At 39.4% G+C, this 18,309-nt stretch overlaps 1 protein-coding gene across 2 annotated transcripts in view; it reads right to left on the bottom strand.

Moving 5' to 3' along the window:
* Nucleotides 1-333: 333 nt before the first annotated feature.
* Nucleotides 334-18,309, bottom strand: part of SEMA3D (semaphorin 3D) — a 142,498-nt gene continuing 124,522 nt past the window's right edge. For both annotated transcript variants that reach the window (XM_010715211.4, XM_010715144.4), the window contains exons 15-18: nt 17,731-17,888; nt 15,444-15,508; nt 13,237-13,376; nt 334-3,362 (exon numbers count right to left, since the gene is read on the bottom strand). In XM_010715211.4, the coding sequence (XP_010713513.1) occupies nt 2,949-3,362; nt 13,237-13,376; nt 15,444-15,508; nt 17,731-17,888 (777 nt within the window). In that variant the 3' untranslated portion in view covers nt 334-2,948. The remainder of the gene's footprint in view (nt 3,363-13,236; nt 13,377-15,443; nt 15,509-17,730; nt 17,889-18,309) is intronic.

The following is an 18,309-nucleotide window of genomic DNA, read 5'->3' as shown; positions in this document are numbered from 1 at the left end:
CCTGCTCACTCCCTGGTCCCCAACATCCTTTGGTCACCTTGCTCATATAAAATCTACTGAGCATAAGAAGCTGTGCTAGCCCTGACAGCTTTAGGGCACCTCTTATCCAGTGTATCAAAACACAGACTTTTATCTGTGCAACATTATTAAATATTCTCCCTGGAGTGGCATGAACCCAATACAGCCAACTGCTTTGGAGGATATTGAATTTTTTCCCCCATAATGGAAGTGTCCTTATATCTCTCTCGGGGTTTTATGCTACCCAGACTGATGAGGTCATTTCTTTAAAAAAGAATCTCATTGCAACAACATTTGAAATAAAAGAAATGAAAGTTTTTAAGAGTAATAACATTTTAATTCAAGCATTAAAATCTACTGCTCCCAGCACTGAGTCACTTAGTCATTCAGGATTTCTACTAAAGTCAGTGTGGGGGTTTCGTTCATAGAATACATGCCCCCAGTCATATCTAAACATAAATTAAGTGATTTAGTTTTCATGGAGGAAAAAAAAAACAAAACATGGAAGAAAGGAACTGATTTGATTTTAAATAAACATGAGATGACAGTTGTCTGAAATGCCGTAATTAAAGTACTGTGTCACTGCTGGAGAGAAGAGTAGGCTCTTTGTCAATCCCTGTAAACCTAGACCATGTGTTATTCCATAGCCTTGCTGTGATTCCACACATTTAATTAATGTTTGAGTCAGAGAAATGGGACTTAATGGACTGATAAAAATCCAATAATAATTGCACAGGTTCTGTATTATGACATCACAAAATTCCAGCCAAGAATATTTGAGTATCCCAGTCACAGGGTGCTTTACATTTAGTAGTTTTATAGCCCCTCAGATCTCCTTTAAATAGTCTTAATTAGCCTTAAAATCAAGGTGCTCAAAATGACGAGCCTTCTGTGTTGCAAAAGTGTCAGAAAAAAGTTCTGGGCAGGTGTTCAAAGTAGTGTACTCCTGGGTAGTGTCTTCAGCATCAGTCTCTCTGCTAATTAAAAGTCTTGAGATGAAAAATTCCCTCTTCTCCACAGACATATTTTATAATATTAGCACTCAGTGCTATACACTATCAAAGCAGTGTATGCATGCTATCTAATATCTCCTAATTAACTCACATATCATCTCCTATTAAAAAAAAAAGTATCTAAAATTAATGACATACAGTATCACCGGCTTTTGTACAATGCATGCAAATGCAACTTTCAGGTCTTACAGGAAGCATGGGTAAGATGCAATTCCTTTCTGAAGTCTGATGCACACATTGTCATGTCTAACTTTCAATGGAAAGGAAATGAACAGTGATGAGAATGATATATACATGGTTATCAACTCAGAACAGAATGCATGCGCAAACATCAGCATGGGTAAAGGAGAACCTACAACTTCCTGAGGCAGCGTTCTCAGTTCCTTAATGAGGTGCTCACCAATTACATGGGTTTCCCACAGATTTTGCTCTCCAGATTGGTAGAATGCATGAGAAATGAGTAAAGTCTGTCGTTTTGGTATCCATCGAAGCTCTCTTCCATGTGAAGAAGTGGTTAATTTGTCATTTCACACTCAAAAAGGCATGAAAGGCAAAACGGAGGGGGTTAGCTGGAAGAGGAGGAGGGGGGAGGGCTGTGACTTATGAGAAAAGACAGTAGGCCTGATTTTGAGCTTGTGTTTGTTGCTGCTCCTATCAGGAATAAATTCAGTGAAACCGTGATGATGTCAAATAGACAAGAATAAGGAGAGGGTTTTTTGTTTATGTGAAAAGATTTACACTGTTACAACCAAAATACAAACTGAGGCACAAGGAACACTTTACAAATGGAATCATAGTACATAGCATATTTCTAACTTACAAGATTTATTTACACATGGACATCTCTTGTTTTATTTATTTATAATAAAAGTATCAATTCCAACAAGGCAAATTTTCAACTTAAAAATACATAAGACCTTTGGGAGAAAATCCCAAAGAATACACACATCTGAGGAATGTCAGCTCTGTGTCAAGAGCACTGGTCTCAGCTACTAAACATCTTCCCTCATCGTCTTTTGTTTTAGCATTCTTGTTGTCTTTTATTTTTCTTTTCCTTTGCGTAAAATGAGGCTAGCAAAGGGCCAGAGATACAGCCAGTGAATATTTAGAGATATGAGAGAGGCACAGGCAGGAATCCCATTATTTGTTAATAGGATTTGGGCACATACCTCCCACACACCACTTAGGAAATTTACTCCCAAGCATCTCAGTGGCAGTTTCAATTAGAGTCAACATTTCATTTCGGCAGATGGACTGCAAACTGATGGCTATCAAACTCAAATGAATAAGGCTTGATAATTTCCCTCTCCTAAACTATGATTATGCTTTCATTTTTATTTTTTTTTTTAAATGGGAAAAATCAATGTTGTCCCTAAGCCAGTACTTAATTTGATTTTTTGCTGAGCCTCTATGTGCTAGCAAACCCCAACCCATGTGACTGTATAGAAGCCCAATGGGTAAATTAGTGGGTATTTTTGCAGATCTGTCACACATTTCTACCATGCTTCTTATTAAGAAAGATGCCAAAGAACTACGAATACATCTGCCCTCTCCTGAAATGGAGCCATGTCTGGGATGGAACGTGGCAGCAGATATTAACATGGGAACATGGATACTAAATCCTATGTGAAAATTATGCAGAAAGTGGAGAACACAGCTCATGTAGCCTCAGGCTATCCAGAAATTAGCTCAAAGTGTACATCTTTTCTTTTTAATGAATGCATTTGGAATTATTGCCTGGTGGGTGGTTCTCCAATAAGGTATCAAACCCCATTGTACAGTCATGTACAAATTAATAGCAATGATGAGATATTTCAATAAGAAGCAGTACTAATTCATAGGCAAGATGCACAAAAAAAAACAAAACACAGTATTTTTTTCATGGAAAGTGTCCTTTCTTTAAATAGTGTTTGCAAACTATGTGGATGGTGGCCTGGCTGGCTCATGATGCCTTCGGTTTCGCTTTTTTTTCATCTCCTGCACATGCTTCCATTTGGCACCACCTTTGTTTCGCTGTCGCCGTTTCTCCCGGTGCCACATCTGTTCACAATACTCATCCAGGCTAAAGCTGGGGCTGCTGACGAGCTGGATATAGTCCTTGTACCTCAGCCGGGACTCTGTCAGCAAATCCCTCACCCGACCCTCCTCATCCTCAGTTTTCTGGGTGCTTTCCATTTGCCCATTCTCAATGACATTTAAATTCAGCTTCACAATGGTGTGGATGAAGGTGTGCTCCTGGGCTTTGCAGAAATAGGCTCCTGCATCCCTCCTTTGCAAGCTGCGGATCAGCAGCCCATGCTCTGTTTTGATGATCCTTTCATCTGCCTTCAGCTGTGGGGTTGGACAGAAAAGAGTGTGATACACTAATGTCATCAGCAAACACAGAACACATATTCAGTGCAATACAGAAGTGGAGGCAAGGTAGGGTTTGATACAAAGCACACCCATCCCATGATGAGATCCTCCAATTTCTGAGTTTCTGCTACTTACTGTATCACCTGCATCAGTGACATTTCAGCATGCAATATTAAAAGATACATGCTGTACAGCTGAAAGGATGGACAGTAGCACTCATAACCAGAATGCAATAGATAGGATTCTCCATGGAAGAGCAGCTGTGTAACACCATAAATCTCATTTGTTTTTTAACTTTTTTTTTCTTTTTTTTTCTGAAGTGTCTGTAATAATTCCAGTAAAGGAGGGTGCTTGTATACCTGGAATAATCTGAGATATTATTGCATTGAAAATAACTAGCACTGCTGATTTTTAAAATGAAATGCTTCAATATTCTGATCAACCCAATCTAGCTGTAGATGTCTCTGTTTGTTGCAGGGGAGCTAGACTTGATGACCTTTAAAGGTCCCTTCCAATTCAAATAATTCTGTGAGTCTGAATCTCTGATTCTATAATAAAAAAATAATTTTTATTTTCATCAGCTGCAATTTATAAAAGGAAGCCAATCCTATCTTTGACTCACTGGGACATGATTAAAAGTTCCCAGTGAGTTTAGACAACAACAACCCAGTGCAATTCTTTCATCATTTTGACGTTAAGATCTGTGAAGAAGAACCTTACAGGGGGGAAAACAGAAAAAAAAAGAAAAAAGACTGTTAATGTGGACATGCAGTTTCATTTACAAATGCAAGTATTTCCAAGAACGTAACACAGTATGACATGTTATAAAATAAGGTGCCCCTTAGAGTAATAACACTGTAAGTTAAGTGCTATATCTGTGATCTGAAAATGATTTCCAAAATAACCTAACTCTGAGCTAAGCTAAACTAGTGAAATAAAATAAATAAATAACATGAAAAACAGGATGGGGCACCGGGCACAGAAGTATTTTTGCAGCTGGGGAACACAGAAGATAAGTGCTTTGCCAAAGATCATATGAAGATTAGTATCAGAGGTAGAGGCTGAAAGCAGAGCTCTAACTCCCAGTGTCCAACACCTTTGAAAACGATTGTGTTCCACCAGAGCTTTCGCCACTCGATGTGCTGCTGCCGCACAGAGGCTGCAACACACAACTACACCAAAGATGCCACTTGCTCATCCTGCAGCAAAACCAGAGCCCTGAGCACAGCCTCAGCGCTGCCGGTGGTATTGTAATAATGTAGAAAAACTCCATAAGACTGAGAACTGGATTTAAAAACCAGGGTGGGGGCAGACAGAACCAACACAGAATCTGGAAAATTTCCCAGAGTGCACATCTGACCCTCCAGCAAACTTCAGAGGATGAAGATCATGGAGGCATAAAGATGACTAAATTAGATTTATTCACAGTGGGTAAGCTACATACTGTTTCTTTATGTAAAAAATCTGCACATGATTCTCTCCTCTATTCCATGGGAAAAAATGTATTTATACATATGATTTTCCATCTGTTATGATTCTAACTCAGTGGTACTTTTTCATAACAGGGTCTCTCGGAGCAAAGAGAAGGCTGAAATGACCTCCCAAGGCTTTTTGCTTTTCTATTTTCTAATATTCTATTATAAGAAATCTGGAAGGATTAAAGACTGAGAGACTATTTCAAGATAGGCAGAAAAAGTAATACACGTGTATCTAAATGAGACATCCACACAGTAAGAATTTTCTGTGCAAGCCTGCATCAGCTACATCTTCAGTAATCTTTAGTTTAGATAGGTAGGTAGGCAGGAGGTAGATATGTAAGTAAGTAGACAGATATAGGCCTGTGAGCACCACTGATTTGACTGCATCAGAGAGAAAAAAATCAAATACTATGAAAGCCAGTATCAGAACAAAGCTCTGGCTGCCTATTCCTGTGGCCAAGTATTGTTTGGCCCCTGTCACCAGCTGATGGTGCTGGGTCTACCCTGAGCTTTAGATCCTTTGTTTGTAAATTGGATATAATCATGCCTACTGGCACCAGCAGAGTGGAATCATGCTAATTTCTGCAAATTCCTGGAAAACAGATTATTTTCTGACAACAGGTGCTGCATGAGCACAAGCCATTTTTGATTTACTACACTGAGTTTCAAGCAGAGAAATCATGGTCAAGACAGAAGAGCAGACATAGAACATAGAAGGGAGACAAACCAGAATAGAACATTTTTCCACCCAGAGAAGCTACAGCATAGAGCAGAGACTTCAATTTTATCAGATGGTTATATATATTCCAAGTAAATGTACTCTCCTTACAGTTACAGTAAAAGCAGGAGCATAAAAGGCATAAATGAATCCAAGGACAAGTAGTTGTAGGCAGAAATATGTCTAGGGCAGGTGATTCTTTGTGGTGCTTCACTCCAGAAAGAGAAGCAGGAGCAGCAGCCAGGAGAAAGTAATTGGATTGGCTGTTGAAATATAGCAAGGAAGCAACTCTTTTTTTTGTCCAGACTTCTTATCAACAATGGAAAATCCTACAGATCTCTACTTGAGGAATTTAAAGAAAAAGATGGAAAAGTGAAGATAATTGGAAGACATTTGGGTTTCATAAAGCTCTGTGCAAAGACCCAGTTCCCACATTGTCTGAGTGAAAACAGGATGGATCTCTTTGAGCTCAGGGCTCAATGCAATTGCAGCAGTAGCATCTGCCTGTCGTGGCTCTGCCAGTATTGTAGTCTAGAGTGCCTTGACAGCTGTGCACCTCCTACACTTGGAAGTGCTCCAGCTGGCTCTTTTAGCTGGCTGGGCGCCAGGCCAGAGAGCTCTTGATTGTGCTTTGCCTATTTGCAATGAGAGGAAGCCAGAATAATGGTAGATCTAGACTTGAAAATATGACTGGACCCCCAAGTACAGCACCCTGCTACTCGTGACTGTTTACCATTTGTGTAGTGGCCGTCCCTTTCAAGTTGTAAATGTATTAACTGATGGAGTTGTGCCCCACTGCATTGGGATACTGTACAGAAAGCTAAGAGTCTGAATTGGTTATGTCCCTTAATCCCAGCCCATCAGGAATCCTATTTTTAATGAAGCAGCATTCTTACACAGTGTCCTATGTTAACCTTGGATATTGATTTATGGTGACTGTCACCTTCTTCTCTGGGCCTTCACTTTCATTCCTTTCTTATCCTCTGGTAGGATGAAATTAGGGCTCTGATTTCACACGTATTGAGCAACACTTCATTATTGTTTTCCCTCTCACTTCTCTTTTTGGTATCCTGTTTATGTTGTTTTACCCATAGGTTCAGAACTTTTTCTGTCTTTCCTCTCTACTTTTTCCCCCACAGGGCTCTGGAGTTTCATAAACACCTGGCATTTCATTACTTGGTAGTAGATCTTTAACCTTTCGCTTGAATGCTTAATGTGCTCTTTGGTTTCTGAGCTGTAGATGTAAAACATATTTTATTAAATTTTAAGAAGGGTAAAAAAACTAGTTAGATAAAATACATCATTTTATTTCTGTCAACTCTGGATCCATTTTTTCCCCCCAGATATGTTATAATCAATAGCTCTTCTTACATATTTATAAGTAGGGTTTAGCAATTCAGAAGCACAAAGGCTTTGTTCATAAAAGCTTGCTGACATGCTTAAATTTGAGCATACAATAAAAATTAAACAGGAGATAAATAGTTTTGTTCAATAGGGAACCAGTTGTAAACCACAAAAATGAAGCAATTGATTACTATTAACTTACTTTTCTTAGTGGATTTTCTTAGCAGATTTTTGACCGTATTTTGATGGTAAATTGTATATGGTAAACAGTTTTCTTGAAACCACACTAAATGAAGTATAGCACATGCTATATATACTGGCAATATTTGACAAAGGAAAAAATATTTCCATGTAAATCAAATACTCAATTTTCACAAACTGATTTAACAATAGAGGAAAAACAGGCATTGCCAATAATGATGGCAAATCTTTAAACAATCAGTAAGTTGGAAAACAACCAAGGATTTGAAAGTGCTGTGGCACCAGTTTAGGTCAATGCCTTTTGTCCTTTGCTAATGATGTGTTTAGATAGCTCCCTCTTTACAAATAATTCACATGTCAACTCCTTCACAGTTAAAACACTGCACCTGTCAGGGAGAAAAAAGTGGCTTCAAAGCCTGCCTTCCCTCATTAATCACCATGTAAAAAAATGTTCGAGGTAAAGCTGGTGTAATCATGGGTTAGCAGCAATCCCTGAACTAATTGAAAGGAGGAGAAAGGAAAGTAAGGAACATTTGCTAAGAATTCACATTTGACTTTGTTTTCCTATTGTATTCCTTATCCTTACCATTTGACTGGAAATAACCATTACTGTTTTTGCTGGAATCATTATTTTATGTAACTTTGTTTCTCTTTTCCTAGTAAACTGATCATGTAATTCCAACACAGCTGAGCTGTTAATTTTTCACTTTTTTTTTTTTTTTTTTAAATCTCATTTTATTTACTTAGAAGCCACAGAAAAAAATGATGAGGGTGCTGTTGGTACAATGACAAGGTGGAAACATGACTCCTATTATGCTCAAGGTGATGTTAACTTCTCATTCTAAGACTAATTTTTAGACTCTTATTCTCCAGTATATTCAAATCAAAGCAGAAATATTACTTTATATAGCAGTTCAGAGTAAAATCTTTTTTCTCCATTAGGAAACTGTCAAAAATATTAGTCTTACTTAAAAATCTCAAGGTATTATAAAAAAAAAAAAAAAGCCAAGCAAATGAGTCATAATAAAATAAAATAGTGAAAGCTTGAGAGTTATAATTAGTCCCTAGTCTGCAGAATAAATTTATTTTCTCTCTCTCTTAATCTGTTTCTTATCAACCCAAGGTTTAAGTGTACATCTGCTGCACAAACACTGAACTTTATTCCTCTGACAGAGGGTACTACTGGAAACTCACATCTTGGTGCCTGTTCACTTCCTTACTCAGCTATTGTTTGACTTCTAGGCTTTAAGGCTGGCAATGAATCTATGGCCTTTTACCACAAGATACTGCTGAGCAAATGTGTGTCACAATGAAACTCACAATCATCGTGATACAAAAATCTCCAGCCGTACAAAGATACGGAAACTTATGTCTCATTCACCAATATATGCCCACTAAGGTCAAGTGAACAGGACACAGATCCTGAATAACCTGAAAAACAGCTTAGTCTGGCTAAAATGTGGAATGGAAACATTGTTTCAGTGGGTAGCCAAGCCACACTCTTGTGCCCCACTAGATGTCTTGTCCAAGGGTGGGTCACACTCCTGTACCTGCCAAAACATCAGATGGTTGTTAAGCTGGGTCTGTCAGCAAAAACACAGCCCAGTTGGTGGGGTAGAGATATGAGAAAGAGTGAGAACTGCTGAAGAAGAAGATGGAAGTTTTTTCTGCATTTGGTGGATCTATTTTCATCCCCAGTTATGAAAAGAGGAGGAAAGAGAGAGCTAAAAGTGATCCATGTCTATTCTGTCACTTCAGACCATATGGTTTGCTCTGTCCCCCGCGTGGAAGCACAGCAGCTTGGCAGGCCTGGAGCCCCAGGAGGCTCGGAGTGATGGCCAGCCTAAAGCAGGAGGTCTAATAGTTTCCAGAGCCACAGGGCACCAAAACTAATGGCTTTGCAGGGAGTCCTGCACTTGTTTTTTCTAGTCCTGACACCTATTATATACCTAATACATAGGAATTCCAGGAAAAATAAATAAATATCAGAGTTTAAGCTTCAGGAAACTACAGCACTTTAAGGCATTATGAATAAATGGCATTCCTACTTTTTTTTTTTTTTTTTTTTTTTTTTTTTTTTTTTATGAACTCCAGTTGCCTAAATGCTCTCCTTCATCTCAGTGACTAACCTTGCAAGCACAGGAACAAACATGATCAATTGCGTGAGTAGCACTAAACACAAAAGCACTAGATATTTGACTCCTGACCTTAAAACAGCCCCAAACTACAGGGAAATGTACTCCCACTGGCAGCAAAATGACCTGGTGACAGCTCCTGTACCACAGGAGATCCTGTCCCTCCCCACAGGTTGCTGTGGCTGGAAGTCACACTCTGAACCATGACCCACAGGGTGAAATGTCAGAGACATCCTGCTGGGCCCAGTGCTTCCCATCTAGTCTGGATTTTGCTCTTTTCCTTCCCTCAGGAAGCTGTAGTACATGTCAGGGGTAGTGCGTAGCTGTCTATTTGCAAAGCAAGGCTTAAAGACTTGCTGAGACATTGCAGTTACAGCCCTGGAACTAAAAGTCCGTAACCTAAGTTCCAGGTGCACAGAGTCATTTGCAAAGCATGGTATCGTCATCACAATAAGTTACACCGCTAAGACACGCATTGAAATAATGCACAGTGTTATTTGAGAAATCTGCTGCAGGAAGGGAGAGAGAGCAGAAAATATAATTGTAATGGGAAAAGTTATGGCGAGGCACTGGCTGAGCAAAGATCAAGCTACACATTAAATATGACTACCCTGTTGTTGTCACATATGTTATTTCAGTCAAACTGAAGTATTTTTTTGTAAAGAAAGTAAATTACTATGACTATCTTTGAATTTTTCAGGAAGTCTCCAAATTAAATTCTAATACCAATGAGCTCATTTCCACTGATAAGCTAGATTTCAAATTAGAAAAACTGAAAACCTTAATCTAAAGATGCCCAAATTAAAAAGGGCTTAACATTTTAACCTGCAAATGCTCTCACTGCTTCCAACAGGAGATTTCTTAGCATTTCTACAGATTAGGTCTTTTATTTAGACAGCCATCTCTGAAATTAGGAATTCAACTTTGGGTACATGCATTTGAAAACATTATATTCACAGATGAATATCTTTACTTAAAAAAGATCTTTTTTTTTTTCATTTTCTTCTAAAAATGAAATGTCTCAACATGGCGATTTGAAGTGTACAAGATGAGTTTGCTCAGGATGAGTTCCTCTGGCAAAAATTAAGCAAAAGTAATGGCTGTACACTGTCTTTAAGTGATCTGATCCTGTAATTGTCAATGTGTACATATGCATTTATGCAAGCTGTAGTCTTCAAAGACTGAAATATATATATATATATATATATATATGTGTATATATATATAAATAAACTAACAAAACCACCCCAAGGAGTTCCGGAACATGTGCTCCAACTTTTATTTTATCAAAGCTTGATCACAGAAACACTGCTATGGCTTTAGGGACAATATGTGGTAAGAAGCTATTTGCCTACTGTTAGCATTTATAATGTAGAAAATCTGTCTGCAGATTTCTTCTTCAAATTTTCTTCTAAATTTGCCTCAAAGGTTAATCTAGCCTTTTAGCAAAGCTTTACTTTTCTCATACAAACAGATGTCAGACTGTTTACACTGAGCAAGCCCAGTAAACATTGCTGTGGAAGGCTGCTAATGTGCAAAGATGTATGCTGTGTGTGCTTGCTGGAGAACCAAATGCCATCACACATATGCACACATTCCCATATTCCCTCTCTAGGTCACATCCTTGGCAAGTTGGGCACTTCTGCAGCATTGGAATTTCACTGTCTGACTTAGCAGTATTTGGAGAAATGTGGGAAGTAGGGGTACAAGCATTGTCATAACGAACATTTTAGAAATAGGAATAGTGGCAAAAAATGATATAACCTTAAATTAAGCTATGTTATATAGGCTTATAGCCTGCTATGACTTTGTTCAAAAGTCAGTTTGACCTGAAGTTTGCTCTACAATCACACAAAAGAGAACGATAACATGAACTCAGCTTCCCGACTTTCAGGTGCGTACCCGACCCTGTGATTTAGGAGAAAATCCACTGATCTTATTTTTTCTAAATTGACATGGGTAAAAGTCAGAAGCAGATCTTCGTAAGAAGCTTTCATAAATTCAAAGTACTTCTTGTGATACAGAAATATTACATTCTTCACAGAGACTTTTTCAAGTAAAGTTTGTAGCTCTGAGGACACATGCTATAGATGTAATAAATTACTTCAAAAACTTGATATAGTCTCCACAAAACTCGACATAAGTTACTGTTCAGAATAACAATAATATATACATATATAAAGTACCTCCTTAAATGCATTTTAAAATGAGTCTTCAACACATGGTTAGAATTAAGCAAATACTTTACTCATTTCTCTGATCAAATATGTAATTTCATTTGCAAACGTCTGCCTTAGGGAAGTTGAGCACTGAGTCTTCTGTACAAGACACTTAAAGGTAAATCAATTAAAGCACAAACCATGAATGCCCATAGCTCTTTAAAGGCTGATACACTTCTAGCTGGGTTTTCACTTCAACCATCTGTGGCTGAGTATGGTTGGCCTGCTAATCAAAAGACCACAATTTCTTTCCAAGTGTGGAGAGTAATGGAGGTTAGAGATGGTATTTCAAACCAGTAATCTCCTTCCTTTGATATTCAGTGCATTTTGTGGGAAGCGTGTCTATAAATTAATGAGATATTTATTCTCAATAGAGGAAAGAATCTTTGCCAATCCAAAGCACGAGTAATAGAAGAGATGTAAACCTGAAAGCACTGCTGCATCATAGTCAAGATACAGACTTGTGTTTTGTGTCTCACCTGGAGACAAATCAGAGGTGCCTTATATCCCCACACTCTTGCAACCTGGGCCAAGTCTCCACTTTGAGATGGCCTCCTCTCTGGACACCTCCTTCCATGCTACAGGCAATGCTTAGGGATAATGATATTGAGTCAGCTCTCACCCAGAATGGATGCTCCCATGAGAACCTTCCCTCACCTGCATCCCCCCAGCTTTCTACACTCAGAAAACCTCATGGAACAAGTTATCACTAAGAGCGAAAGACTGGTTGTGTATCTGATAGTTCCTCTCATTTAAATTAATTTTGTCTCAGATGAACATTTAACAGAGAAGCGTGTCTAATACCCAGGAGGAGCTCATTTGAAAGGGCAGTTTTTTTCCCATTTCCTTCCCTGTTGCCATGGTTGCAATCACAGCAGTATTTGGCCTCAGTCACAAAACCATTCATGTACGAGAAAGGCTGTGAAGGTCTGAAATTCACTCAAACCCAGTCCAGATCAGTCCCAGTCTGTTGACCTTTTGTAGGAGGGCCCCTTTGTCATTAGCTCAGGACATTGTTCAAAGGGCCAAGGAGGGACTTGGAGGTTTTTCCAGGACTTCTCCACCAGTGAGGACTACAAAACTGCCTCCTGCAGGAATTAAGGGCCAAATCTCATTTCCACTTTCAGTGGAAGGCTCAGTTTTTTAACTTGACATCTCTGCTTCAGCACAGAGTACCATTCCAGAAAAATCTTCACACTCAACAAGAAAAAAAGAAAAACAAAAAAGCTCTTAACTGCACAATGTATCCCTTCTCAGGGGAGACAGCAAGCCATACAAGGAAATTCTTAGCTGCAGTGCTTAACACAGTAAGGGAAAGCAGACAGACACTAAATGGAATAGAGATTTAATTAAAGCAGAGGGTTTTGCACATACTTTTACCTGTGGAAGTAGTTGAGCTAATTACTGAACAAAAAGGCTTTATTTATTTTTAGTACTTTCAGGGTTGTTTTTTATCACTGATAAAAGCCTAATTACTCTTCTTTCTTTTCTTCTCTCTCTCTCTCTCTCTCTTTCTTTCTTTCTTTAATGGAAGGAGCATGGAAGTCAAAATAAGCATCTAAATCTGCTTATGATCCAGTGCAAATGGCTTTTCTCTTCCCCACTGTATGCCCCAAATGGTGATACCAGAATGCTATGTGATACCTAAGGTGAGGCAAGGAAAAGTAAAACATCAGCTAATTCCAGTAACTCCTGCCTTTCAATGCTCAGCTGAATTCTCTATAGAGGAAACTTGCCTTGATGACTATAACTTACCTCTTCTCGATGCTCTTCTCCAGTGCGTTGAATATACCACCTAATAGAGGCTTGCTGGGACTTAGGAATACATTCCAGAAAAGTTGAATTAAATTCAATGCCAAAAATCACCTTTTCATCAGCAGTTTCATGACTAATGCCTGGAAAGCAAACATGGTACAGGAGATTAACCCTGACCTGGTTTTTAAAGCAATGGGAAAATAGCCTGATTCAGAACAGATGCTATAAGAGTGAGTGAATTATAAAAAAGCAAAAGGAAACTTAACTTTTAGCTTAAACTATAACTATGAGGATTTAGGGGCAGCTGCTAACCTTCCTCCAGTGCAACTGTTTTTTAAGGAGGTCAATAAAATCTATATCGTGAGCTTGCTCCATTTTAAAGTGGAGGCTTTCACATTTGAGAAATTTAAAATCTGACCTGTATTTTTCCTTTATGTAATGCAACCAGTAAACATGAGAGAGATGGAACAACTGATAAAGGTAGATTGTAAGGTCTGGTTTGTTCCTCCTAAACACTTTAAAGGAATTGCAGGGTTAAAGTCAAGTTTGCCTCTCTTTACCACAGTTTGAAATTCCACGTTAACATGTTTCAGACCAAACACTGAAGTACACAAGCAGATCTGCATTCTTTCTTGACAGTTGGTAGACCTGAGCATTTCTAATCTCTACAAGTCTATCTCTCTTTCCTTATTCATGTCTTATCTGCCTTATCATCAGACAAAAGCTGTTTCTTACGCCCTGCAAATAATACAGAGGAAGGTGACAGCACTGGAGTCTCCTAAATCAAAAGTTATCTCAACAATAAAATGGATATAGTTTTGGATTGATTTTTTTTTTTTTTTTTTCTATATAGTACAAACATGTATGAGTGCAACAGAAATTCAAGCTCTCTGCATTAAATACTTTTCTTTCATTTCACTGTGCCACAGAGATTTCTGTAGAGCCAAATAATTTCATGCAGCCAATGCAGTCTCTGGGACAGAATCTTACACAGTGGAGAACTGAATTTAAATAGGTTTTTGGGCCATAATGTTAATTATCACAAACAGCATAAATAAGCCAAGAGCCTGAAGTGGCACAGGTCAACTTTATGGTTTTATGACACACAGGAGTTGTCCCCAGCTGGGTAAAATTTCTGTTGGGTTTGCTATATCATAGCAAAGGATTAATACCAATTTACATGTAAAGACATTTTGCACTGTCTAGGAAAATTGTCTCTTCCAGTATCTCGTTATCCTTCCAGGAAACTATGACATTGTCAACTGTACCGCTATTTGTAAAGCAGAAAGTGAAGAAATTCTGGCCTTTGGGAATGAACAGGAGTTTTGCCATTTACTTTAATGGAAATGAGACTTTTTTTTACTATGTCTGCATGTACACATGTACAGTCAGAGTCCTCTATACTGTGCAGCAGACTTAGGCTTTGATCCTGTGGTGAGCAGCTCTGATTTCTGCAGGGGCTCATGCCGAGATCTGCGGCAGGCATCCAGCACCACCACAGCATGAAAGTCACCAAAGATCAGTAGAAAGTGGTGGCTTTTCCCAAATCAAAATTTGAGCGCAACACCATCAATACTGTTTTGACTGGGTTGTTCACTTTAATAAGTGACTATGAGAGCTCCAGACAAACCCAAACTTGGTTTTGAATGCTTTTCATTTATTTTACGCTGCCACAGAGATCACTGCATAACCTCAGGATTTCATACTGACAGTGCACACAGCAAGGGAACTGCTGCAGCTGCCAAAGGAGCAAGCCAGACTTCTTGGCATCTGAGAAGAGGGTGTGGGAAAAAGAGGGGGGAGCTGACAGGAGGGAGTGTAAGCTCTTGTTAATAACAGGAGTACTTAAGCAGCCGCGGAGAGAGGAAGTGGCTGCTTTCACAGCCGGAGTTGGGTCTTGGGACTTGCATCCATGTGGGTGAAGGGGAGAAGAAAGTGTGTTCTGCTGTCATATCTGAGGGCTTCCCTGTGAAATTATCTCCCCTATTTCTGTATTAACAGAAGTGCTGGTGGCTGCTCGGGGTGATGTTTGCGACATTTTTCTTCCCCAGGTTGGGTACTGGAGATGGTGGCCCACAGGGGATCCATGGGTACTGACCTGATTTGGCTCTGCTCTAACTGTCCTGGCTCTACGAGTTTAAGTGTGGGTTGAGAAATGTATCTGAAGCACAGTAAAGACAGCTATTTTAATGATCCAAAATACTCACTGTCTTCCACATCCCAGCATTGTGTGACAGGGTCTCCATATTTGACATCTTGCCTTCTGGCTCTCCTATGGGAAAAGCATGAAAACTTGTAGCACTTCAGGCATAATTGCTGGAATTCAACAGCAAAATACAGAGGAGTTCAGCAGATGTGGAGGCGCATTGCTCCCACCCTACTGCTGCCAATTACAGTCTTAACTAAAACCAGCTTCACCCTCAAAGCGGCATGTGGCCTAGAGAGATTTGTACAATTGACATCAAGAGAAAGGGCCTGTGATTTGGGAAAACCACTGGGAGGGAAAGGGGAGGAAAAAAACAAAAGAGAGAAAAAGGTCTTCCTAGAATAAATAATGTGCCATATAGTGAGAGGAAAAACCTGCTTTAAGAGTCTAGTTAAACTTGCTCTAATAGTCTATTCCAGATACGGGTGTCCTGGTGGGTGGACAGTATTGTAAATGTCTGGAAAAACCTTTAATGCTCTATGCCATGAAAAAGATCTAAGCTCCAGCAAGTCATAATAAAACTTGAGCCCAGCATCAGCCCAAGATGATACTGGCCAGTAAATCAACCACTAAAATGAAGGTAGAAAACTTATATTTTACCTTGGTGACAAAATAAATAAATAAATAAATAAATAAATAAATAAGCTAAATCTGACTGTCTTTCATCTCTATGGATTGAAAAAGAGCTTAAGTCAATGATCTGAGACCATATCACAGTAAACTTGCTCAGTAATGTCTGTGTGTTACTTAAACTCATTGTGATTTTTTGTAATAATATTTTAAAAAAGACAACTTTTCATCTGTAGATGATTGCATTTATCACCCAAGAGGTATAAACATAAGTTTTTAATTTTTCAGTAGAACAGTTGGAGACCCAGGGAGGAACTCCCTGTCTCATGGCGACACTGAAGCAAGACCTCACATCTACAGAGTGATGCCTCAGCAGGAGAATGGCTTCCCAAGGCCAAGCTGTGGTAAAATCTGTAGGCAAAGGCTGCTCAGCAGAAGACAAATATCCAACTGTTCTACTGGAGGATTCCCAAGGCTAGTCAGACATCCCTTGTTTTGGAGTTACAGACTTCTGGCCTACTCACCAAACCCACCAAATGAACATCTGTTGAAAAGTGTGGACCATCAATCTCTGTGTCCCGGCCCACCTCAGGCTTCAGCAAGCCTCACGAGTGACTAATTTTGCAGTGAGCCTGAACACTTGCTTTTCTCCTTTCATTTATGCTTCTCTGAATTGAGTTTGCTTTGGCTTTGAGGGAAAACACATAAAGTTCCTTGACACCATGACACAATAACCCATGACTCATTAACTTCAATGCTTTGTCTAATTGCTCAGGTTCCAGTGCTGCAGCCCCTGAGGAAGAAAGTCTCGTTCCAGAGCCTGAGCTCAGCCTGCAACCTCTGACCCTCTCTACAAGAATTACTGTCAGGAAGACTTCATGCAAAGAGGAGTGAGGATGCTGTGGACTCCAGTTCAATGAGCCAGGTCAGAACTCTGGCTAAATCAACTAAAATTCCGCAGGCACCTCCCAGGCTGAGCCAACAGCTTTGGTACTGCACCACCAGAGCCTGCAGCATGCTTTTCTTCCATGCAGATCCATGCTGCTGCCCTAGATGATGTGGACAGAAAGTTCAGATATAGCTTCTGTCACTGTGGAAAAGCTGCTTCTGGCATGGCACAGTTGCACTGCTTAAATCTCTGTCTCCCTCTCAAGGCTCAGACCACAAATACAACTTGAGAGGGTGAGCTGCTTTATTAGAGTTAGTTAAATCAGATAGGAAAAGTTTGTTTAGATCACGGAGCTAAATGCATTTCTTTTACTGAGTTGACTGCACTTCGTTACTGATCACTCTAGAATACTAGACTGATAGTAAGGCAAACTGCTTTATAAATACAGTTGTGCACTGTACAAAAAGCAAAAGTTTAAGAGAGGTTCTCATGTCTCTCTTCCACTATCACAACGTGGTACTTGACTTGAGTATCTAATGCATTAAAGCATTCAGCATAAAAAAGGGAAGTGTTGGATTTATTATTTTAGTTGAAGAAGTCAAGTCACTGCCACACACACTTAAACAATGCTATGTTGTTTTCACTTCTCTTCGAGAGGAAAATGTGAAACATGGCCAGAGTTTGATCAAATTTTAAGGCTAATGACATGGCGGGTTAAAGTAGTTAAAAGAAAAAACTTAATTACAAAAAGTGGTACATTCTTACTGCGAACCTCTACAATTCTTGCAAGCAACAAGATCTTTTACAGCATGTGGTACTTTTTTCTTACCTTTTAGAAGTGGGGGCGTATCTGGAACAGGAGTTTCCATCCCAGGCACAGTATGGGTCTCTGGCAAGGCAGCAGTCTGCACAAGCCTTCCCATACGTGTGACATCTGTGCAGAGAGAGCTGAACCAATCCATCCCTGGAACCAATGTACAATTGTTGCTGCAAATCAGGCAAAGCAAATGAATTAGGATCGTTCTCCAAGTAGCCTGGTTCTTTGTCAGTGCCACGCTTGCAGACTTTCAGCCTTGCCGCAGATTTTTAAAAAAGAGAATTTTTCCTGTACTGTAAACTGTTTCTCAGGGCTCAAGAGTGAACTAGGCAGTACCCAGCAAACCCTAACGACAAAGGCACTGCTGTCTTGGAAAGACATCAGCACTCAACACCCTTACATTTTTGGCTTTGTGCTGTGTCAAAAGTAAAACCAAAGAAGCAGTGCATGGTGAGAGGGGCTTATAAACACGTGTGTTTTTTTGTTTTTTTTTTAAAGGGGCTGGCTAGCCATGATGTCATGAATCTAGGAACTAGAGATGACTTTGTGTGAATAAAATATCATCTTCCACTTCTGATAGTTAGGTAGTAC

This window comes from Meleagris gallopavo, chromosome 1, assembly GCF_905368555.1.
Source record: "Meleagris gallopavo chromosome 1, MGAL_WU_HG_1.1, whole genome shotgun sequence".
Lineage (NCBI taxonomy): Eukaryota > Metazoa > Chordata > Aves > Galliformes > Phasianidae > Meleagris > Meleagris gallopavo.
The sequence above is the reverse complement of the archived record's forward strand: the minus strand, read 5'-3'. Positions and strand labels throughout refer to the sequence as shown.